We start from the raw sequence: 26,246 nt of genomic DNA, 5'->3' as shown, positions 1-26,246 counted from the left end.
AAGTTGTGCTGTGATGATCGTGGCAGGTAATAGGCATCCCAGCTCTGCAGGGAGGTGAGCACACAGAAATACAAAGGACAGACAGCTACAGGTGTGTCCTTAAAACACAGGGTTCTGAGCCCAGATGATGGGACTGCTCATTTCACATTGTGTAAGTTCTGTTGTTTTTCTCCATATGGAACAACAATGAAGTCACCACCTAATAGGTTCTGCATATGTTCATGGATTAAACATGTTGGTGCTTAACTCCATGACACAAATAATGCATTCTATTTGAGTCAAGGAAAGAAATGAAAGCATTTTTCCTTGGAGTCATTTAACCCAGAGAAAATCCAGATTTAAATTCTCTACTTTCAGCTCTCTGTCCATTCCATCCCATGGTTCTCTGTTCCATGAGTTTGAATCTGTGTCTGCCTAAGGGCTGTCTTGTGACTCTGTCCCTGTGTGTCTGTTTTCTGTCTCTTTCTCTCTGTGTGTTTCTTTGTCTGTCTGTGTACTCTGTATGTATCTGTCTATCCAAAACAAAGTGGTTTTCTCTGTCTTTATTGAGTATCATAAAAAGCATCGTGTTGGGTATGTATGAGAAATCCTTAACAGACATTAAACTCCCTGGACTGGAATGATGGATGGTTACAAGCCAATACATGAGTGCTATGAACTGACTTCCAGTTCTCTGCAAGAACGGAATGTGTTCTTTGTTGCTGAGTCATTTCTCCAGCCCCCAGGTAACATTTTCAAGACAGGATTTTTAAAGGTTTGCATAATCTCAATATATAACATTCCCAGAAAAAAATAGAAATTACACTGGTCTTGAATATTTACCGGAGAAGCATCCATTTCTCTCCATTGCTCTGCTCTGAGATTGTGTCTCGTGGAAAAAAAAAAAAAATGACTGGACCTCTTCTTGCCTTTTCAAATCAAAGTGTAAAAAATGCTCATAAATATATAAATAAATATAAATTGATGTTAACAGCAAATAGTAGAGACAAAACAAGAGCAATAACATATACACACAAAATTAATAGGAATCCAATTCACTGCACCCACAATGCAACTCAGCATGGAGGTTCTTCAAAAATAAAACAAACAAATGAAAAATGGGCCTGCGTGTGAGAGGCAGGACTAGGTGGAGCTCTGTGTGTTGGAGACAATCCTGGTGTGCATGAGGAGTCGCCGGCCAGCCGGGGCTACAGGTTGAAAATAAAAAATTTAAAGCCAATGTTTCCCACAGAGCATTCACTTCAAATTCGACACAACACACTGAGAGTGAAGAATTTAAAATGATAAAACGTTTTGCCTTGTAAATGTATTTCAAGGGGTTCTTAGAGGAACACCATATTTAACAGTAATTCTTTTCACACCTCAGCACTGGGCCTTCACCGAGTCAAAGCACCAGGGACAACACAGAGGGAGCCTCAGTGGGGAAGATGATAAGTAAGGCAACCATCAAACAGATGACACCCATGGCCTCTGATAGGGAAAACCCTAGGACGTAACAGGAGAAGGACTGCTCTATGGGAGATGGTTTCCTGGCACAGCCAATAACCGAGCTGCCAAACACTTCATCAGTGCCAGCCCCTGATCCCTGATCCAGCCATACCAACTATGGTAGCCCAAGTACAAATAAACTTGGTTGCTGTGTGAGTATCCCAGAAGGACACACTGGTCTGGAGATCCCATCTGACCTGCTGGAGAAGGGAACCACTGCGGGGGTGGGGTGGGGGGGTGGGGATTGGGGTGGAGGGATGGGGGGGGGGTGTTGAGGTGGAGCCTCTGGGCAACACAGAAGCCAGGCACATACAGGTCTGATTAGACCACTGGTAAAAGGAGAGGATCGCAGGAGGAGAGAAAAAAAAGCACTGTCTTGGTGGTCTGCATTACTTCAATCTCCAAGATCCAGTCCTTCAGATCTTAAGGACACCAAATGCTGAGTGGGAAGGAAGATTTTTTTAAAAAAAGATACATCACGAATGTGGATAGCAGCAACAAAGAAGATTGGGTGGCCACGATTAATGTAAGCTAACAGACAATCCAACACAAAACTCTCAAAACACAAAAAAGAAGAACACTGACCAATGGTAAAAGGTACCATTTGCAACAAGCCCATGTTGCCCATTTTACTCCACACTGAGCACGCGCTTGACACAGTCACTGGTGGGATGAACGGTAGGTAGAAAATAAGCCGAAATGCTGTGAAATTCAGCATCTAACGCTTAGTTACAGATAAGGAAATGAGGCAGCGGGAGGGGCGGGTCCCCGATGTGGCGGGGGCATAGCGTGCTAAGAGGGGTTTAGGGAAAAAGAACCCGCGGGGTTGGGGAGAATTGGTAAACTCATTAATTTTAAAAGAGCTCCCCGTAAGCGGGATCCCGGGAATTGCGCAACCGGAAGCGGGGTGCATTGGGCGGTGCCGGGAGGAGCTGCTCCGCGGAGCCGGGTGGAAGGGAAGGGAAATTCCTCCCTTCCCGGTGCTTTTCCGGGACCCGCGCGCTGCAGAGCCGGGTGCGGAGGACGCGGCGGGTCCGCGGGGACCTGAGCCCTCGGGATCCGCGGTGTCCGCGCTCGCGGGGCGGCCTGGGAAAGTCAGCAGTCAGCAGCGCAGTGGCGGGAACCGCAGCCCGGCGGCCCTGGAAGCTCCCAGGTCAGAGGAGCTGCGGGGCTGGGACCCGGGAGGGAGGGAGGAGCGGGGGTGCGAGCGGTTTCTCTGCGGCTCATCAGGAAGCCGGATCCGAGATTCTGCTGTGCGTGTCTTTCCTTTGTCGGTAAGTCTGTATTATCGTGGTTATCTTTCACTTCGCTTACGGATGCCACACGATTCCGTCATAATACAACACATCAGATAATCCAGCAGAGCCTTTTTGCATGGTCTGTTGCTTGCACACAGGGTTCTCTTTGCTCTCCTGGCAGTTCCAGAGCTCCTGGAACTTAAATTCTTCCACGCTCTCTAACTCCCCCGTTTTATCACATGCCTGTTCAAGACGGTGGCTCTTGTCCCTGAGAGGAGCCACACCAGAGAGCTTTGTAGATGGCAATCGCGTGAGGAACAGGTGAGATGGGATTAAGCAGAAAATATATTTTATGGAGTGCCACAGGCATGCTTCTAAGCATTAAGCAGACCTTTTGAAGGGTCCAGGAATATAGAAATATGACATTGTAAGCCCAAACACATTTTGGGAAAAAAAAAATAAAGCTGGCAGCCACTGTGAACAGAGGTAAACTTTTAACAGTTGCCTCCTGCCTCCCAGTTTCCCAGCTAGGCAGGTAAGGCAGACGAAGGTTAACTGTTGCCTCTATGGGACCCTCTGTGTAGTATTCCCTTAATTTTCAACTGCCCTCCGGTGACTCTACTCTCTGCCTTGCATTCTTTCAGGGTCAGCAAAAAGCAGCTATGTTAGCTGCAGGCTTTTGCAAACACCCGGAAGTTAACATGCTAACTAACATCCTGTAACCAAAAGCTGTAAAACTTAAAATGTAATGTGACTTTAAGCCCAATCTCAAGGTTGTAAAAGCTCTTTGACTCACCTGGTGCTTGATTTCACTATAAGAGGAGCCCCCAAAACCAGCCCCCATTGCTATAGTTTCAGAAGCCCAAACAATGGCTGTGGTCCCCGTTAACTGGTAAGCTCTTTGTGCCTTGTGATTTTTTTTTCTTTCTTCCTTTTTTCTTTTTGTTTTGGAATAAAGTGTTTTTCTGGTTTCATAGACTTAGGCAGTCCCTCATTTGCGCGCCCCTGGGCTCAACACTTTTACTCACCATTAGTCTTCCATCTGAGACATATGACGTCTAGGATGTGAACACAGCATTCAGAAATGCATCTATATATGTCCTTATGTTCCACCTTAGGCCCAGGCAGGTGCCGTATGCATGCTGTGGGAGTTTATCAGGCCACACTGTTCTATAGTTCTCAGATGCACTTTGAGCAAAATTATAAAGCATCTTTTGAATATTTATGATCACTCACCTGTATCAGAAAAAAAATTTCGTTAGTAGAAGAAAATCATTCTGCCTATGCACAACCTGACCAAACTGTTTTTGTTTCGTTTTCTTTCGTTTCTCAGGGTTTGTTGACATTCAGTGCTGCGACTGTCGATTTCTTGTAGGAGCGGTGGGAATGCCTCAACCCTGCTCACAGGGCTTTTTGCAGAGATCTCCTGTTGGGGAACTGCAGCAGTCTGGATTCTGAGGGTAAGAATCGTTTTCTTGCAGTCTTCCTTACTCCTGCTCAAGATTCCTTAGAAAACCGCTCTGCACGTGTGTGAGTGAGTGGTGTGTGAATTAGCCTCCCATCTCACAGAGTAAAGTGGAATCCTCAGAGAAAGGGACATTTTTCTTGATGTTTTCTCTTTCCTTCGTGTTTATCCTTTTGGCAGGTGTTAACATCTTTAGTTTTTGCTCCTTTCAAAGTTCCAGGTGCTTTCTGAAGAATCTCGCCTATGCAGTCAATCTCACGAGGTCAGTCAGTTCTGCTCACCTGTGGAGCAGAACAGAGAGCCCTGGATGGTGAAGAGAGAGCAGACAGTACCAAAGGATCCAGATATGCCAGAGGGACTGAGGCATATCTGGGTAGGGAGGGGCTCAAATAATGGTAGAAACAGCACATGAAATTGGTTTTGCCACATTCTACATCCTCTAAGTGATTCTAGAGAATTTCACTGAGAACAATCTCAAGATTGTCCTATTGTAGGTGTTTGAAGTCTGTGTGTGTGTAATGAATACTCAGAGGCAAATAAAATTTATTTGACTTTGCATGGGAGTGATGTTGGCTGTCTTCCGTTCCCATCTCTGGCTGTGTTTTTATGCCTCTAGTAAGTGGTTTCATTACTATGATTTTAATACACTGTTTAGTTAGAACCATTTAAGCTTCTTGGTTGGTCCTGTACACTGGGTTTTGGGAGCATCTGTGTCTTTTAGGGTTAACTTCTCTAGTTTCTAAAGTAATGCCAGCAGAGTTTTGATAAGATATGCTTACTATCTCTGCCGTGAATTAAGTTCCTTCCATTTACATTGTCTTCCCTTTGATAACCCGTTGTCTTCAACATTCCATTGTTTGTGTCACTACAATTTTTATAGATTTTTTAAATTGCTTCTGGATTCGATCTCTCTCTCTCTCTCTCTCTCTCTCTCTTGGTTTTTCGATACAGGGTTTCTCTGTGTAGCTTTGGAGCCTATCCTGGCACTTGATCTGTACATCAGGCTGGCCTCAAACTCACAGAGATCCTCCTGCCTCTGTCTCCTGAGGGCTTGGATTAAAGGTGTGAGCCTCCAACACCCGGCTCGATCCTTCTCTCACTATTTTTAAATTTTTGTGTGGTTACTCACAATTTTGTAAGTCTTAGTAATTATAGAAAAAAAACTGCATGTAAGATCTTGGCACAAATTATTTAGAATCGTTACAGAACATGAACATGGTCTTGTATTTCTTCACATGTTTGAATGTAAGCATGCTATCAGTGAGCCAGTGCTCACATACTCGTTTTGTATTCTCTGTTCTATCAGTTGTTGACGTCAGTATTCTGGATTCTTAGAGAAGACACTTTTTAAACGTTTGTCTTTACTAGGTTTGAAGACTTGTTCTATTTTTAAGACATGGCCACCCTGGAGCATGCTTATTGTAGTTTGAGAAGACTGGGTGTGTTCTGATGTTAAGTGGATGAATCTCTGGAGGGTTGCTAGGCATGATTGGTTTTCTATGCTTTTAGTGGTCATCTTGCTCAATGGTGGACATCACAGTTTCCCTGTATCCTTACCTGTTTGCTTCCTACAATTTATTTCATTTATTTGGAAACTTGTAAAACACATTCATGGGAATGCACCATTTTGTTCATTTATTAGTATTCTTTGTTTTGTATATTTATACATTCAGCTTTTCCTGTTACCTAGTGTAATCTCGACCAACCCTCTTAACAGAAAATCTTTAAAAAGTCCTTTTGTATCCTATGGTTAAAGTGCTTTGTATCCTTATGTTTTGTATCCTTATCTATTCTGGGTGTTAGCCTATCATACCATGAAATTTTATAAAATATATTTTATCTAATAAATAATATATGTAATTTTATATCACAAATAATATATGTAATACAAAATCTAATAAATTTTATCTACTCAAAGTGCTATTTCTTCATACTTTTGATTTTTATATTTTCTGTGTATTCTTGAGGGGGGTGGTTTGAGACAGGGTTTCTCTGTGGCTTTTGGAGAGTGTCCTGTTAATTGCTCTGTAGACCAGACTGGCCTGAAATTCACAGAGATAGACCCATCTCTGTCTCCCGAGTCTGGGATTAAAGGTGGGGATCACCACCACCAGGTCTCTGTGTATGTTTTAATTGAACATACGTGTATTTTCAGTTTACTCTTCCAGCAGAGATGGCCAGTGATTCACTGGATAGTGGGGAAAATAAACCCAGATTCATATCTTTTGTCTGCATGGATCCTTTTCCCAACTGTTGAGTTACAGTTGACACAGCTGCCTGTTACTCAACACCCCTGTGATAGTGTGATGACATTTCCATGGTCACTGCTGTTGTTCTGTTTCTGGATCTGGTGCTCCAGTGCATAGAGTTGTATGTCTACTCTTCAGACACGCCCATTTTCTGGTGGTTGTGTGGCACTGTAGTGTCATCTGGAGTCACTTCAGGGATAACTCAAACTCTGTGTACCTCTGTGTACCTGAGGATGCTCTGTATATTCAGATTTTTGTGGTTCCATGGAACCACTGTAACCACATTCCTCTTACTGAGTTCAGCTGTGTTCCATTCTTCCTGTTTCCTATAGAAGTTTATCATAAAATTGCTTGAAGTTTGTCCTATAGATAACTCTTTCTATTGGGATTTTCATATCATGGGGCTTTTATTCATGATTTGTTTTCTAATATTTTTGTGGTAAGATTGGGGGTAGTAATTTACTTCCTTCTAGTTAGAAATGGTAGTTTGCCGTTTTGTGTGTTGAGAATAATCCTGCGTTCCCCAGCTCTCCTATTCATATGTTCATTTTGTAAAGTGCTTTATTTCCTGGGTGTCAGGGCTAATTTTCTCTGATTTTTCTATGTAAATTTTGCCTCAAGTTATCATCTGCAGTGCAGCTTGAGTGGATGACATTTGTCATTTTCTAACCTTCTGCATATGCCCTTCCTTCTCCATGAATTTTATGCATGTTTCTGGGTGCAATGATAAGGTTCATAGTCATCTTCTTTCACCACTGTAAATGTATCCTTCCACATTCTCTTCTCTGTACAAATGCTGACGAGATTTCTGATATCATTATTTGGGGGGGGGGGATTCTTTTGTGTGGTTTGGCACTGACCATGAGAGAATTGTATTATTTTTAGATTTATATTTTTGACAACATGATGTGAAATTTTAACAAGCCCTCCAGTCTTTGTTCCTGAGAGAGAAACTCAGAAAAGAGCAGCAAGAACAATGGATGCTTCTGTGTCAAATGCTCCCCAGGTCAGTGTCATGTTCACATTTCTCTGAAAATCATTGTTATTTTGTTGTTGTTGTTGTTGTTGTTGAAACCATTCAAGACATTAATTTTCTACCACTGGCAACAGTAGTTTTGAAAGTATTTATTTTTGCCTTTCTTAGGGGATATTTCTTTTCTTATATTTCAGGATTTTGACTTTAAATATTTCAGCTATAAAGCAGAGACTTGTCCTGTTATATGTTCACTCGATTTTATACTGTGAGGCAATGAATTTCCAGGGACTTTAGACTTGAATTTCTAAACCAGAAGCTATTGTAAATGACACTCAAGAAATATATTGATGGCCATTTTCTACATGGAATGGACTTGTGTCCTTTTATGTTAGGGAGGAAGGAAGGTCTCATGTGCTACGTAGTTGTATTTCTGGAATGGTCAGTTTTCCAGAAACAGGTTTATGAGCATGAATGTGCTAATACATGGACCTTTTCACCGACATCCGTGAGCAATTTATAGAAAAGTAGAATTAGAAAAGACTCACTGTCTTGACCCCTAATGGAAAAGATTTTAGCATCCTAGAGAACACAGATGATGGAAGCAGTATGTGGCTTCTTCCTCCTGCCAGAAAGTTGCTGTGTCTGTGAGGACATGAAGGCTGCAGTATTCTGGTTTCTCTTTTTGCCATATTGTGTCACACAGTGATGAGGGGTGTGTTGACACTGGAAATGTACTTCTCTCGGGAGAGATTCTGCTCAAAGTTCAGTGGTTAGCTCTCTTAAGAAAATTCATATTTTCTTTATATCTTTTGTTTCGTTTTTTCAGAAGAGGCGTATGCTGTCTCCACTGTTGTTTAACATTATGTGGAATAGAATAGTAAGAATTTTCTAGAGAGTACTGAGTTGGTGCTGCACATAAGCCACCAACTTTCAAGCATAAATGCATGCCCCTCTTACTCTCTTTTCTTTTGGAGAAAGAAGGCTCTCCAACCTATGTGTTTCTGCTCCCTGAAGGTCCTAAGGAGTTGTGTCAATATTTCTATTTCTTTCTTTACAATAATATTTTAAGTACATGAGGGTTTGTCTGCATATTCTTATCTACACTGGACGATGAATTATGCCCCTGGATCCCTGAGGTCAGCACCAAACCCTTGGCACTAAACTCAGGCACTGGGATTACTTTCCATGTGTTTAGAGAGAATTACATTAGGTTTTTCTGGAGGATCAGCAAGTGCCTTTTATTTCTGAGTCATGTCTTCAAGCTCTGGGTTTACATTTCTGGTATATACTTGTGATGTAATATAACCCTGTTTATTCTAGTTTTTGAATAGTGGAGTAAGCATAAATGATACTTATCTATGCTAAAAATCCTGTTAAATGAATTAGCACAAATACTGAAGAAAAGAATAGAGTTGAAATTAAGAGACTTAAATTTTCATGTGAATGAGTCATATGAGCAAAAATATATTCAAAATTAATGAAGAGCTAGAATATTTCTCTTTCTATTGAATACTTTCTTTGAAACACAAAATATTTCTCCCTCGCCTGAATGCATTGCCACATACACCATATATATATATATATATATATATATATATATATATGTATGTATATATATATATATATATAATTATTCTGTAGTGAAACACAATATGGAATTCATGAAATTGTTATTATCAGTGTTTGTGCCAACTTTTAGGAAAATTCAAGTAACATTAATGTTGCCTAATTCTTCTTTTTCATGTTTCTCAAAAAATTCTCTTTTTTAAATATTTCTCAAAAAAAATATCTCCACAAACTTTTGATTCTATGTGTTGTTTGGAACACTGGATATATACAATGATTTTATATTCCTTACTCTCAAGGAAAAAATGGCTTAAATCATGCATGAGTTCTATATTCCATATTCTATCTCTTTGCTCAAGAAAGGGAGTAGCATTGTACTTAGGCCTCCAGATCTTAGCTGATCATTTTAGAATAGAGTCAGGTAAACACAGGCTCAGATAGGATTGACCTAGTTCATAATCAAGCAAAGTCAACAGTTGTATAATTTTGAAGCATTCTTTTGCTGTTATACCTTTGCCATCTGAGATGTTACACCGGGATTCTGTTTGATATCAACACACACTTCAGAAAGGTACATTCCCACATCTAGACCTCAAATGTGTATTTTATTTTCCCTAAAGTTTTGGTGAGTGCAAGAATATTATGTCATTCTGTTTTCACAGAGATGGAAAATACAATAAAGACTATGGATATTTTAGAAAGTATCTTTTATTAAATTAAAATGTATATATATATATATATATATATATATATATATATATATCCCTGAAAGTGTGTGTATGTCTGTGTAGGACTCCTACCTATAAGGTTCAGCAGAGTATTGGTTCTCAAGGATCTGTGAATAAATTCTGTGTTGTAGAACCAAGAGTGTGCTGGGAATGAATCAAACTACATTTTCAAGAACACTAAGACATTACAGACTACAAACTAGAGACAAATTTTCCAAATTTAGTGATTATGACAATTCTTTTTCTGTTACTCAGGCCTTAGAACACATCAGAAAAGTCATGGAGGAGAGAGACCTTATGAATGTAAGCAATGTAATAAGTCCTACTATACATTTTCTCTGAAGAAGTAGCAACATAGCACTTCTATAAAACGTTTGTCCTTTAAAAATTGTCATGCCTCATCTGTATCACAAACATCTCTAATTCATTAGGTCTTATTTCTTAGGTCTCATTTCTTAACCAAGAAATCATTTTGTGCAGCAGTGCATGGTAATTGAGTAATTTTCCATTGCAGGGTCTGTTATCATTCAGGGATGTGTCTGTGGACTTCTCACAGGAAGAATGGGAATGTCTAGACTGTGCTCAGAGGGCTTTGTACATGGATGTGATGTTGGAGAATTACTGCAATCTACTTTTTGTGGGTAAGAGTTCCCTTCTCTTAGGATCCCTGATTCATCCTTTTTATTTCCCTACATTTGTATCTGTAAACTCTCAGAAACTAGGAAATCCCAGGAATGAGGGAAATTATGGTTATCGATATAAATTTTTAATGGAGCTTCATTTACATTTCCTGTGTTCTCTAGAAGAGTAGCGAATTCTTTATTCAGGAGCAAGGTAATATATTACGGTATTCATAAAAATTAGAATAATTTAATTTTGCTACCACTTTAGACTCTTCTCCAATTTCTGATTATGAACAATGCAAAAGGTTTCAGAGAAAGAGCTGCTGTTTGTGAGAATATTGTTTTTGTTTATTTATTTTTGATATAAAGTTGCTATGTTTAGTACTGGCACAGCATGATTTTAATATTTGCCTTTGGAGACTGAAGAGGGAAGACATGGTGAGTTCCCAGCTGACCTGAGCTATGAGTTCCTAACTGACCAAAGCGGTACTGTGTGACTCTGTCTCAAACACATAACGTTCTTCATGTGAAACGTTCTTCATGTGATCATTCACAGAAGTTATTTCTCTAAGTTCTTTACTGCTCAATCACCTACTTGTCTGACAAGCTGCAAAGTACAATGTTTATGTAAGAATAAGAAAGTAATGCATGAGATTGACCTAGGTCCTCTTCAAATGTGTGACAGTTGTTCAGTTTAGTCTATTTTGGAGACTCCTAGCAGCAGGATCAGGGCATTACCTAACTCTTTGGCCTGCTAGTGTGAAGCTATTCCTCATAGTGGGTTGCAGTGCCCAGCCTTAATACAAAGGGAGGGGCTTAGTCCTACCTCAAATTAATATACCATGCTTTGTTGAGGCCCATGGGAGGCCTGCCCCTTTCAGAACAGAAACAGAGGAGAAATTGTTGGGGAGTAGAGGGGAGGTGTGGCGAGGAAACCTAAAGACAGGAGGGAAGGGAGACTGCAGTGAGGATGTCAAATAAATGAAAAATAATAATGAAAGGAAAACAAGAATGAGTAGGCTGTTATTTGTTCCTGTGCTTTGATATAGATCAGATTGGAGATTTTTAGGAGCGGCAATTTAGTGATTTAAAATAGAAATGTCCTCTATTAAGAGCTCTGTTCTTTAAAGTTACTAGTTTATACGTCATAGAAAACACTAGGTTTGAACCTGTTACTCATGAATTAATTGCTGTTACCCATAATTGCACTAATTTTTTCAGAGAACCATCGCACATGTGGTAAATGTGAGGAGATCTTGCATCGAGGCACAAAGCATTTTATCCATGATCATGAAAATATCCAAGAGAAGACTTACAAATGCAATGAGCTTGGCAAAGTGATTCATGAATCCTGCCAATGTACGCCTTATAACACAAGTGATACTGCTGAAAATTACAACAAGTACAGATTTGGTAACCACAGAGATGCCTGTGTTGAAACCTTAAACATCAACAGACACAAAAGCAGCAAAGCTGGAGAAGAACTTTGCAAATATACAGACTGTGTAAACTGTTTTAATTTGTGTTCCATCATTAGCGAAAATCAGAGAACTCTCAGAGTAAAGGAAGACTACAAAAATACAGAGTATGATAACTCTTTTGAGTCTAATACAGAAATCACACTAAAACAAACTTGTTGCAGGAAGAACCTATACCAATGCAGGAAATGTGGAAAATTCTTCAAGACTCACTCAAGTCTCATTGGGCATCAGAGAGTCCATAGTATAGACAAATCCTTTAAATGCACGAAATGTAGTAAATCCTTTCTCCATTTTTCACAACTCAAAGTACATTACAAAATCTACTGTAGAGAAAATCCCTACAAATGTACAGAATGTGGTAAGTGTTTTTATAACACATGGGACTTTGAAAAGCATTACCAGATCCACATGGGAGAGAAGCCTTACAAATGTGGTGAATGTGACAAGTCCTTTCTGAGTGCCTCATATCTTAGAATACATCAGAGAATCCACACAGGAGAGAAACCTTACAAATGCAGTGAATGTGACAAGTCCTTTACCACAAAAGACCATCTTCAAAGTCATCAGAGAATCCACACAGGAGAGAAACCTTACAAATGTGGTGAATGTGATAAATCCTTTCTGAGTGCCTCATATCTTAGAATACATCAGAGAATCCACACAGGAGAGAAACCTTACAAATGCAGTGAATGTGACAAGTCCTTTACCACAAAAGACCATCTTCAAAGTCATCAGAGAATCCACACAGGAGAGAAACCTTACAAATGTGGTGAATGTGAGAAATCCTTTCTGAGTGCCTCATATCTTAGAATACATCAGAGAATCCACACAGGAGAGAAACCTTACAAATGCAGTGAATGTGACAAGTCCTTTACCACAAAAGACCATCTTCAAAGTCATCAGAGAATCCACACAGGAGAGAAACCTTACAAATGTGGTGAATGTGATAAATCCTTTCTGAGTGCCTCATATCTTAGAATACATCAGAGAATCCACACAGGAGAGAAACCTTACAAATGCAGTGAATGTGACAAGTCCTTTACCACAAAAGACCATCTTCAAAGTCATCAGAGAATCCACACAGGAGAGAAACCTTACAAATGTGGTGAATGTGATAAATCCTTTCTGAGTGCCTCATATCTTAGAATACATCAGAGAATCCACACAGGAGAGAAACCTTACAAATGCAGTGAATGTGACAAGTCCTTTACCACAAAAGACCATCTTCAAAGTCATCAGAGAATCCACACAGGAGAGAAACCTTACAAATGTGGTGAATGTGATAAATCCTTTCTGAGTGCCTCATATCTTAGAATACATCAGAGAATCCACACAGGAGAGAAACCTTACAAATGCAGTGAATGTGACAAATCCTTTACCACAAAAGACCATCTTCAAAGTCATCAGAGAATCCACACAGGAGAGAAACCTTACAAATGTGGTGAATGTGATAAATCCTTTCTGAGTGCCTCATATCTTAGAATACATCAGAGAATCCACACAGGAGAGAAACCTTACAAATGCAGTGAATGTGACAAATCCTTTACAACAAAAGACCATCTTCAAAGTCATCAGAGAATCCACACAGGAGAGAAACCTTTCAAATGTAGTCAGTGTTCCAAATGCTTTATAACAAGAGACCATCTTAGAACTCATCAGAGAATCCATACAGGAGAGAAACCTTACAAATGTGGTCAGTGTGACAAATGCTTTACAAGTGCCTCAAATCTTAGAACACATCTGAAAAGACACACAGGTGAGAAACCTTACAAATGTAGTGAATGTGACAAAAGCTTTAAAACTAGTTCAAATCTAAGAACTCATCAGAGAATCCATACAGGTGAGAAACCGTACAAATGTAGTCAATGTCACAAATCCTTTACTGAGAAAGGGACATTTAGAAATCACGAGAGAATCCATACAGGTGAGAAACCGTACAAATGTAGTCAGTGTCACAAATCCTTTACTGAGAAAGGGACATTTAGAAATCACGAGAGAATCCATACAGGAGAGAAACCTTACAAATGTAGTCAGTGTCACAAATCCTTTACCAAGAAAGTGACCTTTAGAACTCATCAGAGAATCCATACAGGAGAGAAACCTTACAAATGTAGCGAATGTGAAAAATCTTTCACAGGGAGAGGCAATCTTAGAACTCATCAGAGAATCCACACAGGAGAGAAACCTTACAGATGTAGTGAATGTGGCAAATCCTTTAACACAAAAGACAATCTTAGAAGTCATCAGAGAATCCACACAGGAGAGAAACCTTACAAATGCGGTGAATGTGACAGATCCTTTACCTGGGATTCATCTCTTAGGATACATCAGAGAATGCACACGGGAGAAAAGTCTTACAAATGTAGTGAATGTGACAAGTCCTTTACCACAAAAGGCAATCTTAAAACTCATCAGAGATTACATACATTTGAGAAACTTTAGAAATGTAGCCAATGTGAGAAATTCTTTTCTGTAGGTTCAACTCTTGGAATATGTTCTGGGATATTTGATCACACTGTGAAACCTGAGTTTAAATAATATCAACCTGGGAGCAGAACCCAGATCTAATTGACAGGGATTAGTCCTAGAGAGTATGAAGAGGTATAGAAGACTGATAGATTCACAGGAAGGAGTAGGGAGTGACTTGGAGTTTTGTGGTCTTCTGGCTTGAGATGGTTGGAGAGACTCTCTTTCTGGGTCTCTGGCAAAAAGGGAAGGTTATTTGGTTGCTTCCTGGCCTCTCTGAACTAGCAAGGTTTCACCCCAACACCCAACTAAATCTTTATTGGTAAACAGAACAATAGACCCATAGTTAAAAACTGCACGTGGTAGCTATGGTACTGCCAGTGAGAGCAGAACTAGAAATTCCACTAAGCTTCTTCCCAAGCAACTGTGCCATGGGCCCACAGTCAGGTGCAACTTCTAAGCTGACAGATGAACATGAATACATACTAAAGAGAAACCTTTGTGAATGTGAGAAACCCTTTACTATTTGTTCATTTCTTAGAACACATTAGGGAATTCATTCAGGAGTGAAACCTTAAAAGTGTGCTTCAGGTTTAATTCCTCTGAAAAGACACCAGGGTCATGGCAATTCTTTGAAAGGAAGGCATTTAATTGGAGCTTGCTTACAGTTTCAGAGTTAGTCCATTACCCTCACGATGGGAAACGTAGTGACAAGCAGGCAGCCATGGTGCTGGAGAAGGAAGTGAGATGTCTATATCTTCATGCTCAGGCACCATGAAGTGAGCTTTGCAGTAGGTGTGGCTTGAGCATATATGAGACCTCAGTACCTGCCTTATGGTGACACATTTCTTCCAACAGAGCCACAGCTATTCAAACAACGGCGTACCTCCTAATAGTGCCACTCCCTTTGGGCCAAGCATTCAAACATGGGTCCATGGGGACCATACCTGTTTCAACCACCATGTTAGTCAATATGAGGTACCTTTTGTCTGCAAAACACCCTGAGGATACGTCACAAGTATTCACATGTGAGGGAAAACTTAAAAATGTAATCTGCATGGAAAAGTCTTTACCAGCCTCTCAGGTCTAAGAAAACATCTGAAAATTCATACTGCCAGGAAAGTTTCCATGGGGAATAATTTGGCGTGTGCTTAAACCAAGCTCTGTTGTTAACTATAGTCGAGACTTCACACCAGAGGATCATCATGAACGTGAGAAATTTGTAAAAGCCTGTAAAGTTATTTTCAAATCTTAGAAAACACCAAGAACTTATGCAGAGGGAACCTGAAAAACTAGGACAATTTTTATTGGCTTTATTCAACCTCAAATAAAGACAAGATGCAGAAACCTGAAACATTTGCAGCTGTGTTAACACTTTCCTGGAGACTGGAATGATTCTTTCTGAAGGGAAGCTGATTAAGGCAGAAAATACACCTCTCAAAACAGGTTCAAGAACTCCCTTGAAAGTACCAGGATTCATTGTTCTTAACGCAAATGAAGAAACTGAGAAGTCATGCACCTTAGAAGAGAATTTTAGCCACCAAGATGGGATGCTCTTCAGATATGCCTACAAATGTGCAGTGTGCTCCAAGTATGCAGTATTCATAAACGGTATCACGTCTTGGTTTCAAGTTTCATAACAGCTGTGTTTTAGTCCATTATGCTCCAGTAACTGCTTCCTCATATTCCTGTAAGCCATTCTAATAAAGTTCAGTTATTCAAAAAGTTGGACTTTATTCTGTTTCCTTTTCCAGACGGGGCAAGTAGATTCATATGCATGCTGCATCTGTGCAGGAAATGTGTCCCCTCAACATTTTCTGAACCCTCTGATTGTTCCTTCAAACTTGTAAACAGGAAATTTTTTTTTCTTCTTTTTTTTATTTTTTTTGGTTTCTTTTTTTGCATTTTTTTATTAAATTATTAATATTTTCACATGTACTTTCCCTCTCCCTCCCCCCACCCCCATTCCTTCTCCCCCACCTCCAACCTACCCCCCACCCCATCCACCCGCCACTCCCCAGGCAGGGTAGGGCCCCCAACCAGGGCTCCACCAAGTCCACCAAATCTTCCTGTGCTGGGCCTAGGCCCCTCCCCATGTGTTCAGAGACAGAGCGAATCCCTTCAAGTGGGATGGGCTCTCGAAGTCCCTCCCACCCACCAGGGCAAAACGCCAGTCCACCTCCAGAGGCTCCCAGGAGTGCAGGGGCCTCCCCATTGGCATCCATGATCAGGGGGCTGGATTAGTCCTGTACTGTCCTCCCAAAGAGCATCTGGGGTCGATATGCTTTCCCTTTTTCAGGCCAACTGTTTCTGTGGGTTTCTCCGACCAGGTACAGACCCCTTCGTTCTTCATTCCTCCCTCTCTTCAACTGAGTTCCAGATTTCAGCTCAGTGTATTTCTGTGAATGTCTGTCTCTGCTCTCATCAGCCACTGGATGAGGACTCTAGAATAGCATAGAGAGTATTCATCAATCTCATTCTAGGGGAAGGGTTTCTAGGCCATCCTCTCCTCCACTGCCCAGACTGTCAGATGGTGTCATCCTTATAGGTCTCTGGAGATCTTCCTAGTTCCAGATCTCTTCTCGGACCTATAGTGGCTCCCTCTGATATGGTATCTCTCATCCTGCTCTCTCTCCTCTATTCTTCCCCCAACTCAATATATCTGCTCCTCCATTTCTTCTCCTCTACTCTTCATCTTGTGCTCTTATTGTGGCAGCACCCACTCCCCTACCCTCATGCTCTCAATTAGCTCGGGAGTTCATGCCACTTCCCATTCCTGGGGTCCATTTATCCCTTAGAGTCATTCATGATTTCTAGTTTCCTTGGGGCAGAGGATTATAGGCTGGTAAACCTTTGCTCTATGTCTAAAAATCATATATGAGTGAGTACATACCATGTTTGTCTTTTTGTGACTGGGTTACCTCACTCAGGATGGTTTCTTCTAGTTCCATCCATTTGCCTGCGAATTTCAAGATTCCATTGCTTTTTTCTGCTGAGTAGTACTCCATTGTATAAATGTACCACATTTTCTCTTTCCATTCTTCAGTTGAGGGGCATCTAGGTTGCTTCCAGGTTCTGGCTATTACAAACAATGCTGCTATGACATGGTTGAACATATGTCCTTGTTGTATGGACAAACAGTATTTGGGTATATACCCAAGAGAGGAATGGTTGGATCTTGAGGTAGATTGATTCCCATTTTTCTGAGCAACCGCCATACTGATTTCCAAAGTGGTCTTACAAGTTCACACTCCCACCAGCAATGGAGGAGTGTTCCTTCTTCTCCACATCCTCTCCAGCATAGGTTGTCATTGGTATTTTTGATTTTAGCCATTCTGACAGGTGTGCATTTCTCTGATGGCCAAGGATTTTGAGCACTTTCTTAAGTGTCTTTCAGCCATTTCAGATTCCTCTGTTGAAAAATCTCTGTTTAGTTCTGCACCCCACTTTTTAATTTCATTGTATGGTGTTTTGGTGGCTAGCTTCTTGAGCTCCTTGTATATTTTGGAAATCAGTCCTCTGTCAGATGTGGGGCTGGTGAAGATTTTTTCCCATTCTGTGGGTGGTCGTTTTGTCTTACTGACTGTGTCCTTTGCCTTACAGAAGCTTCTCAGTTTCAGGAGGTCCCATTTATTAATTGCAGACCTCAGTGTCTGTGCTTCTGGCGTGATGTTCAGGAATCGTTCTCCTGTGCCAATTTGTTCAAGGGTTGTTCCCACTTTCTCTTCTAAAAGATTCAGTGTGGCTGGGTTTATGGAGAGATCTTTGATCCATTTGCACTTAAGTTTCGTGCATGGTGACAAGTATGGATCTATCTGCAATTTTCTGCATGTTCGAATCCAACTGTGCCAGCACCATTTGTTGAAGATGCTATCTTTTTTCCATTGTATGGATTTAGCACCTTTGTCAAAAATAAGGTGTTCGTAGGTGCGTGGGTTAATATCTGGGTCTTCAATTAGATTCCATTGGTCTATCTGTCTATTCTTGTGCCAATACCAAGCTGTTTTCAGAACTATGGCTCTATAGTAGACCTTGAAGTCAGGGATGGTGATGTCTCCAGAGGATCTTTTATTGTAAAGAGTTGTTTTGGCTATCCTAGGATTTTTATTTTTCCATATAAAGTTGAGTATTGTTCTTTCAATGTCTGTGAAAAACTGTGTTGGGATTTTGATGGGGATTGCATTAAATCTGTAGATTGCTTTTGGTAGAATTGCCATTTTTACTATGTTAATTCTGCCTATCCAAGAGCACGGGAGATCTTTCCACTTTCTGGTATCTTCTTTAATTTCTTTCTTTAAAGTCTCAAAGTTCTTATTGTACAGGTCTTTCACTTTTTTGGTTAGTGTTACCCCCAGATATTTAATGTTGCTTGTGGATATTGTGAAAGGTGATGTTTCCATGATTTCTTTCTCATTGAGTTTATCATCTGTATACAGTAGGGCTACAGATTTATTTAAGTTAATTTTGTATCCTGCTACCTTGCTGAAGGTGTTTATCAGCTGTAGGAGTTTCCTGGTAGAGTTTTTCGGGTCACTTATGTAGACTATCATGTCATCTGCAAATAGTGAAAGTTTGACTTCGTCCTTTCCAATTTGTATCCCTTTGATATCCTGATCTTGTCTTATTGCTCTAGCTAGAACTTCAAGTACAATATTGAAGAGGTATGGAGAGAGTGGACATCCTTGTCTTGTTCCTGATTTTAGAGGAAATGCTTTGAGTTTCTCTCCATTTAGTTTGATGTTGGCTATTGGTTTGGTGTATATCGCGTTTATCATGTTTAGATATGTTCCTGTTATTCCTGTTCTCTCCAAGATCTTTATCATGAAGGGATGTTGGATTTTGTCAAAGGCCTTTTCAGCATCTAGTGAGATGATCATGTGGTTTTTCTTTTTCAGTTTGTTTATATGGTGGATTACATTGATGGTTTTTCGTATATTGAACCATCCTTGCATCCCTGGGATGAAGCCCACTTGATCGTGGTGGATGATTTTTCTGATATGTTCTTGGATTCGATTAGCCAATATTTTATTGAGTATTTTAGCATAGATGTTCATGAGAGATATTGGTCTGTAGTTCTCTTTCTTAGTCTTATCTTTGTGTGGCTTGGGTATCAAAGTGATTGTAGCCTCATAGAAAGAGTTTGGCAATATCCCATCTGCTTCTATTGTGCGGAACAGTTTGAGGAGTATTGGTATCAGCTCTTGTTTGAATTTCTGGTAGAATTCTGCAGTGAAGCCATCTGGTCCTGGGCTTTTTTTGGTTGGGAGGCTTTTGATGACTGCTTCTATTTCATTAGGGGTTATGGGTCGATTTAAATTGTTTATCTGATCTTGATTTAATTTTGGTAAGTGATATTTATCCAGGAAACTGTCCATTTCCATTAGATTTTCAAATTTTGTGGAGTACAGATTTTCAAAGTATGACCTAAAGATTCTCTGGATTTCCACAGTGTCCGTTGTTATATCCCCCTTTTCGTTTCTGATTTTGTTAATTAGTGTGCTCTCTCTCTGCCTTTTGGTTAGTTTGGCTAGAGGTTTGTCTATCTTGTTGATCTTCTCAAAGAACCAACTCTTTGTTTCATTGATTCTTTGTAATGTTTTCCTAGTTTCTACTTTATTGATTTCAGCTCTCAGGTTGATTATTTCCTGGCGTCTACTCCTCCTTGGTGAGTTTGCTTCTTTTTGCTCTAGTGTTTTCAGTTGTTCTGTCAGTTCTCTAATGTGACTTTTCTCTAGTTTCTTCATGTGGGCACTTATGAACTTCCCTCTTAGGACTGCTTTCAGAGTGTCCCATAAGTTTGGGTATGTTGTGTCTGCATTTTCATTAGAATCTAGGAAGTCTTTAATTTGTTTTTTTATTTCTTCCTCAACCCAGGAATGGTGCAATTGGGTGTTATTCATTTTCCAAAAGTTTGCAGGTTTTCTGCCATTTGTATTGTTGCTGAATTCTAGCTTTAATGCATGGTGGTCTGATAAGATACAGGGGGTTATTTCAATTCTTTTGTAATTGTGGAGGTTTGCTTTGTTGCCTACTATGTGGTCAATTTTGGAGAAGGTGCCATGTGGTGCTGAGAAGAAGGTATATTCTTTTGAGTTTGGATGGAATGCTCTATAGATATCCGTTAACCCCAGTTGGGCCATGACTTCTTTCAGATCCTCTGTTTCTTTGTTAAGTTTTTGTCTGGTGGTCCTGTCTAGTGGTGTAAGGGGGGGGGTGTTGAAGTCTCCTACTATAAGTGTGTGTGGTTTTAAGTGTGGTTTGAGCTTTAGTAATGTTTCTTTCACAAATGTGGGTGCCTTCGTATTTGGGGCATAGATGTTCAGGATTGAGATTTCATCTTAATGGACTTTTCCTGTGATGAGTATGAAATGCCCTTCTTCATCTCTTTTGATTGAGTTTAGTTTAAAGTCCATTTTGTTAGATATTAGGATTGCTACACCTGCTTGTTTCTTGAGGCCATTTGATTGGAAAATCTTTTCCCATCCTTTTACTCTGAGGTATCGCCTGTCTTTGAAGTTGAGGTGTGTTTCTTGTAAACAGCAGAAAGATGGATTCTGTCTTCGTATCCATTCTGTTAGCCTATATCTTTTTACGGGTAAGTTAAGGCCATTGACATTTAGGGATATTAATGTCCATTGTTCGTTGGTTCTTGTTTGGTTTGGATTTATTGTTGGTGGTGTCATTGTGTGTGGATTTTGCCCTCCTGCTTCTTTTTGTGTTTGGCAATATTAGATTATCTATTGCCTGTGTTTTTGTGCATGTAGTTATGTTCCTTGGGTTGGAGTTTTCCTTCCAGAACCTTCTGTAGTGCTGGATTTGTGGATATGTATTGTTTAAATCTGTTTTTGTCATGGAAAATCTTGTTTTCTCCATCTATAGTGATTGAAAGTTTTGCTGGGTACAGTAGTCTGGGTTGACATCCATGCTCCCTTAGTGCTTGTAGTGTATCTATCCAAGACCTTCTGGCTTTCATAGTTTCCATTGAGAAGTCGGGTGTGATTCTGATTGGTTTGCCTTTATATGTTACTTGGCCTTTTTCCTTTGCAGCTCTTAATATTTTTTCTTTATTCTGTAGATTTGGAGTTTTGATTATTATGTGTCGGGGGGACTTCTTTTTGTGGTCCAGTCTGTTTGGTGTCCTATAAGCTTCTTGTACTTTCATAGGCATATCTTTCTGTAGGTTGGGGAAGTTTTCTTCTATGATTTTGTTGAATATGTTTTCTGTACCTTTGAGCAGTGTTTCTTCACCTTCTTCTACACCTATTATTCTTAGGTTTGGTCTTTTCACGGTGTCCCATATTTCCTGTATATTTTGTGTTAGGGATTTGTTGGTCTTGAGATTTCTTTGGTTGATGAATGTATATCCTCTAGCGCGTCTTCAATAGCTGAGATTCTCTCTTCTGTCTCTTGAATTCTATTAGTTATACTCACATCTTTAGATCCTGATCGTTTATCCAACCTTTCCATTTCCAGCATCGCCTCATTCTGTGTTTTCTTTAATGTGTCTAATTCAGCTTTCATGCTTTGAACTGTTTCAAGAGCTTCCTTCACTTGTTTGGTTGTTTTATCTTGGGTTTCTTTAGCTTCTTTAAGAGATTTGTTTATTTCTTGAATATTTTGGTTTGTCTTTTCCTCCATATCGTGTAATTTTTTGCTTACTTTTTCTTCTATTTCTTTAAGGGATTTTCTTGTTTCCTCTTTGAAGGTCTCTATCATCTTGCTCAGATAATTTTTGAGGTCCATCTCTTCTTCATGCACTGTGTTGGGCTTTTCAGATCTTGCTGGAGTGGAGTCCCTAGATTCTGGTGGTGTCATATTGGTCTTTCTGTTGTTGAGCGGGTTCTTATTCTGTCTTCTTCCCATATCTTTTTCCAGTGAGTGCAGGTAGGATCTCTCTATTTCCTCTTGTTACTCTGTAGTGTGTGTGGGCCAGGAATTCAATGTCCGAAGCTCTGGATGGTTTTGCCTCTCCTCGTAGCCTCCTCACTCTGATGGCGTTAGGCCTTTTGGTGGATCGGTCGCCGGGAATGGAATGAAGAGTGGCCTGTACCCAGATTCGGGGAGCTCCTCCCTGCCTGGACGTGTCTGTTTCAAGCAGGGACGAGCCTGGAGGGATCTGGGTGAATGGCGCTTAGGACAAGAATTGGGTAAAAGCAGGGGGTGGCTCACCTGGTCTGCGATGAGTCCACGGAAAGGGAAGGAAGAGTGTCCTGAACCAAGCCAGATTCAGGAAGCTCCTCCCTGCCTGGGCGTGTCTGTTTCAAGCAGGGACGAGCCTGGAGGGTTCTGGGTGGATGGCGCTTGGGACAAGAATTGGGTAAAAGCAGGGGGTGGCTCACCTGGTCTGCGATGAGTTCACGGAAAGGGAAGGAAGAGTGTCCTGAACCAAGCCAGATTCAGGAAGCTCCTCCCTGCCTGGGCGTGTCTGTTTCAAGCAGGGACGAGCCTGGAGGGATCTGGGTGAATGGCGCTTAGGACAAGAATTGGGTAAAAGCAGGGGGTGGCTCACCTGGTCTGCGATGAGTCCACGCAAAGGGCTGTAAACAGGAAATTGATATCAGACTAGAAGTTCTCAACCGTTGGGCCATGTTTCCTTTGGGATTAAAACGCCATTTCACATGGATTGCTTAAGATACAGTAAAATATATTTTCAGTGGTCTTAGGAACTGAGATAGCATGCCTCTATTGCCTCTTGGCAGGTCTGCCCAAATGCAGAAACACCCACAGAGGGGTGCTTGAAACTGTATTAAAGACTGGCAGCATTAGGAAATTTGGAGCTACTGTATTGGAGAGAAGGATTTTATTTGAGTACAAAATAGAGAGAAGGATTTTATTTGAGTACTCAATGTTTCAGGGTTATATTCATTGTAATACTTTAAGTTATAAAGGATCCCCACATAGAATGTAGGAATTTGGAAGGCTAGGGTAGAAGGCTGCTTTCTCCCGTACATTCAAGGAAGAGTTAAGAGAAAGACCTCAAGATAACAAATGAAAATACAGCTACTAAACTCAGTGACAGACATCATCCACACTGAGTTGTTTTCCCAAATCCTCTGAACTCATGCTAGTATCCCATAATTTAGCCAAACTCCAGTGACTTCCAGAACAGTGCTACCCATGACCATATACTACGGACCATTGGGGTATCCTTGTGTCATGTTGTAACTTATGAACCCTGCAATACAAGCCCTAAGAAATTAATTGAATTTCATGTCCTTTTTAAAGGCTCTGACCTTCCTACCAGATGCCTTCTGATGACAGCAGGCACCTGGCTACATATATACGTGCTACAAAGCACTGATGTACATAAGCTAATATACATCGTCTAATAAACAGTTTTTTTAAAAAAAATGTGCAAATGGTGCTTAGCTGAATTTTTCTCTTCATGGAACCAGGACAGGCCCAGCCTTCTCAAGAAGTTCCGAGAAGCCAGTTGGAGATTCACATTTTACCTGATTGCCTTTGTTGCGGGCATGGCTGTCACTGTGGATAAACCCTGGTTCTATGACTTGAGGAAAGTTTGGGCGGGCTATCCCATGCAGAGCATCGTCCCTTCTCAGTATTGATATTACGTGATTGAACTCTCCTTCTACTGGTCCCTGCTCTTCAGCATTGCTTCTGATGTCAAGCGAAAGGATTTTAAGGAACAGATCATCCAACACGTGGCCACCATCATTCTCCTCAGCTTCTCCTGATTTGCCAATTATGTCCTGGCAGGGACTCTCTCATCATGGCTCTGCATGACTCTTCTGACTACCTGCTGGAGTCCGCCAAGATGTCTAACTACGCGGGATGGAAGAACACCTGTAATAACATCTTCATTTTCCTCGCCATCATTTTCATCGTTACTCGCCTGGTTATCATGCCTTTCTGGATCCTACACTGCACGCTGATATACCCACTGGAGCTCTACCCTGCCTTCCTTGGCTGTTAGTTCTTCAACATGATGGCAGTGCTACAGATGCTGCCTATCTTCTGGGCCTACTTCATTTTGCGCATGGCCCACAAGTTCATAAGTGGAAAGCTGGTAGAAGATGAACGCAGTGACCGAGAAGGAACGGAGAGCTCAGAGGGGGAGGAGGCCGCAGCTGGGGCAGAAGCAATGAGTTGGCTCCTATCAAATGGCCACCCCATCCTCAATAACAATCATCCTAAGAATGTCTGAACCATTGTCCTAGCTGCCCCCCACATTAATACATGAAGCCAAGAAACTAGCCAACCTTCCCTTTATAGGGACATTTGAGCACTGGGGAGAAAGGATATAAGGAAAAGAGTCTACGTTAACTCTCCTTTTGTCACCCAGTTGCCTTTAAACCAAACTCTAACCAGCCCATCCTCAGGTATAGAGAAGGTTGGTTGTATCTTCTTCTAGAGAGGAGATGGTCTTATTTCCCTCTCTATCTTCCAAGCTACTCTTTCTCAGTTCTGAGTTACAACTCTGAGTTATAACTCACATTCCTTATTCTTAAGAATTCTGAGTTAGCTGTTTGCCTTTGACTCCCTGACTTTAAGCCAGGGTTGTGCCTTACTGTCCCATCTCTGGGCCTCACTCTGCCAAAGCTGGACCAAGGTTCCACCTTTCTAAGCTCCCTAGCTCAGGCCAAAAATGAAAGCTGAGCTACTTTTAACTTTTTCTCCTCCTTAAAAAACAAATTAACTGAAGGAGGGTATATAGGCCCCTTACCCTAACCCGGGGACCATGGTTCCAGGATCTCACTGCCTCCTTTCTCTGGCCTTTCTTTCCCCTCCCTTCAGCTGAGACAAGCTGGAGTGGAGTAGAACGGCAACTAGTTGTTATTTATTGAACATTTGGGGTTTCAGTTATAAAGCCAGAACTACAGCTAGGACCTGGCATTTCCGAAAGGGACCATTTCAGACCAAAATGTACTGTTAATTTTTTTTAAATTAAAGTTTACTAAAGGTTAAGTAAAAAAAACAAATGTACAAATGGGATGTGTAACGTGGGTTTGCCAAATTGTTTCTCTAGAAATGAATCTGGAATATTTGACTGTAAATAATGTCAAGATTATCCTATTTTATGTTACAGCTTAGGTGAAGCATAAGGGAAAATACAATTATAAAATCAAAAATGTGCGGCCGGGCGCTGGTGGCGCATGCCTTTAATCTCAGCACTTGGGAGACAGAGGAAGGCGGATCTCTGTGAGTTCGAGGCCAGCCTGGTCTCCACAGTGAGTGCCAGGATAGGCTCCAAAGCTACACAGAGAAACCCTGTCTCGAAAAAACAAATAATAATAAAATAAAATAAAAAATGTTAATTCTACTGTGCATTTGTCCTGTGTGTTCATAAGCCTTCAAAGACTTCATTACTTTTATTTTAGGATAAAATAATTGATAACTAGGGATATTCCTGTCTCTAACTTTGTTTCTAATCTACTAGTTTTGATTGTTTCTGTAGTTCTGTTAGATTCTTTTCTTTTTTTCTCAATTTTTCCATTTCCTAATGTACTTCCAATAGAACTTTGATAAAAAAATTGCTCAGTATCTCTACACATTAATAAAATTTGTCTATATTTTTGTCCCATTGATTACTCCTGTCATCTGTCTTCACCACATTTCTCAGTGGTTTCCTTCGCAATAATTGTAATAGATTTTGAATCTTGGTTTAATGTTCTGAAGGTTTTTGAACTCCTGTACTTCCTCAAATTTTCATATCTTTTTATTATTACTTTGTTCTTTTTGTATAAATGGCCCATTACTGTTGAAGCAAATTGTTTACAATCTTCAATGAAGAGAAAACTCTTGGTAATTGTGTTTTTGTCTTTTGGGGGAATGGGGAGTGAACAGGGTTTCCCTGTAGCTTTGGAAGCTGTCCTGGAACTCATTCAGTACATCAGGCTGGCCTCAAACTCATAGAGATCCTCCTGTCTCTATTTCCCGAGTCTGGGATTAAAGCTGTGCAGCACCATTGCCCAATGTGTTGCCCTGTTTTAATAAGAACCTGCTAG

General features: G+C 40.6%; 1 protein-coding gene and 1 pseudogene across 4 annotated transcripts; both read left to right on the top strand.

Moving 5' to 3' along the window:
* Positions 1–2,481: 2,481 nt before the first annotated feature.
* LOC100763047 (zinc finger protein 420) lies at positions 2,482–16,008 on the top strand. Of its 4 annotated transcripts, none has more exons than XM_027433907.2 (6): positions 2,482–2,641; positions 4,060–4,186; positions 7,326–7,446; positions 9,966–10,013; positions 10,225–10,351; positions 11,555–16,008. In XM_027433907.2, exons 3-6 carry the CDS (start codon positions 7,417–7,419, stop codon positions 14,254–14,256), a joined length of 2,907 nt encoding a protein of 968 aa, XP_027289708.2. In that variant the 5' UTR covers positions 2,482–2,641; positions 4,060–4,186; positions 7,326–7,416; the 3' UTR covers positions 14,257–16,008. The 4 variants fall into 4 exon arrangements, with proteins under 4 accessions (XP_027289708.2, XP_035305411.1, XP_035305410.1 ...); XM_035449519.1 differs by lacking the exon at positions 2,482–2,641 and adding an exon at positions 2,685–2,762; XM_035449518.1 differs by lacking the exon at positions 2,482–2,641 and adding an exon at positions 2,798–3,618.
* A 6,716-nt stretch (positions 16,009–22,724) lies between these two features.
* LOC113838132 lies at positions 22,725–25,391 on the top strand (annotated as a pseudogene).
* Positions 25,392–26,246: the final 855 nt, after the last annotated feature.

This window comes from Cricetulus griseus, chromosome 9, assembly GCF_003668045.3.
Source record: "Cricetulus griseus strain 17A/GY chromosome 9, alternate assembly CriGri-PICRH-1.0, whole genome shotgun sequence".
NCBI lineage: Eukaryota > Metazoa > Chordata > Mammalia > Rodentia > Cricetidae > Cricetulus > Cricetulus griseus.
Note: the sequence above shows the minus strand (reverse complement) of the source record. Positions and strands in the feature narration are given on the sequence as shown.

Coding starts and splice junctions, on each gene's coding strand:
- LOC100763047 (XM_027433907.2), top strand. CDS start 7,417: ATGGATGCTTCTGTGTCAAATGCTCCCCAG. Junction 7,447..9,965: donor CTGTGTCAAATGCTCCCCAG/GTCAGTGTCATG, acceptor TCTGTTACTCAG/GCCTTAGAACACATCAGAAA. Junction 10,014..10,224: donor AGGAGAGAGACCTTATGAAT/GTAAGCAATGTA, acceptor TTTCCATTGCAG/GGTCTGTTATCATTCAGGGA.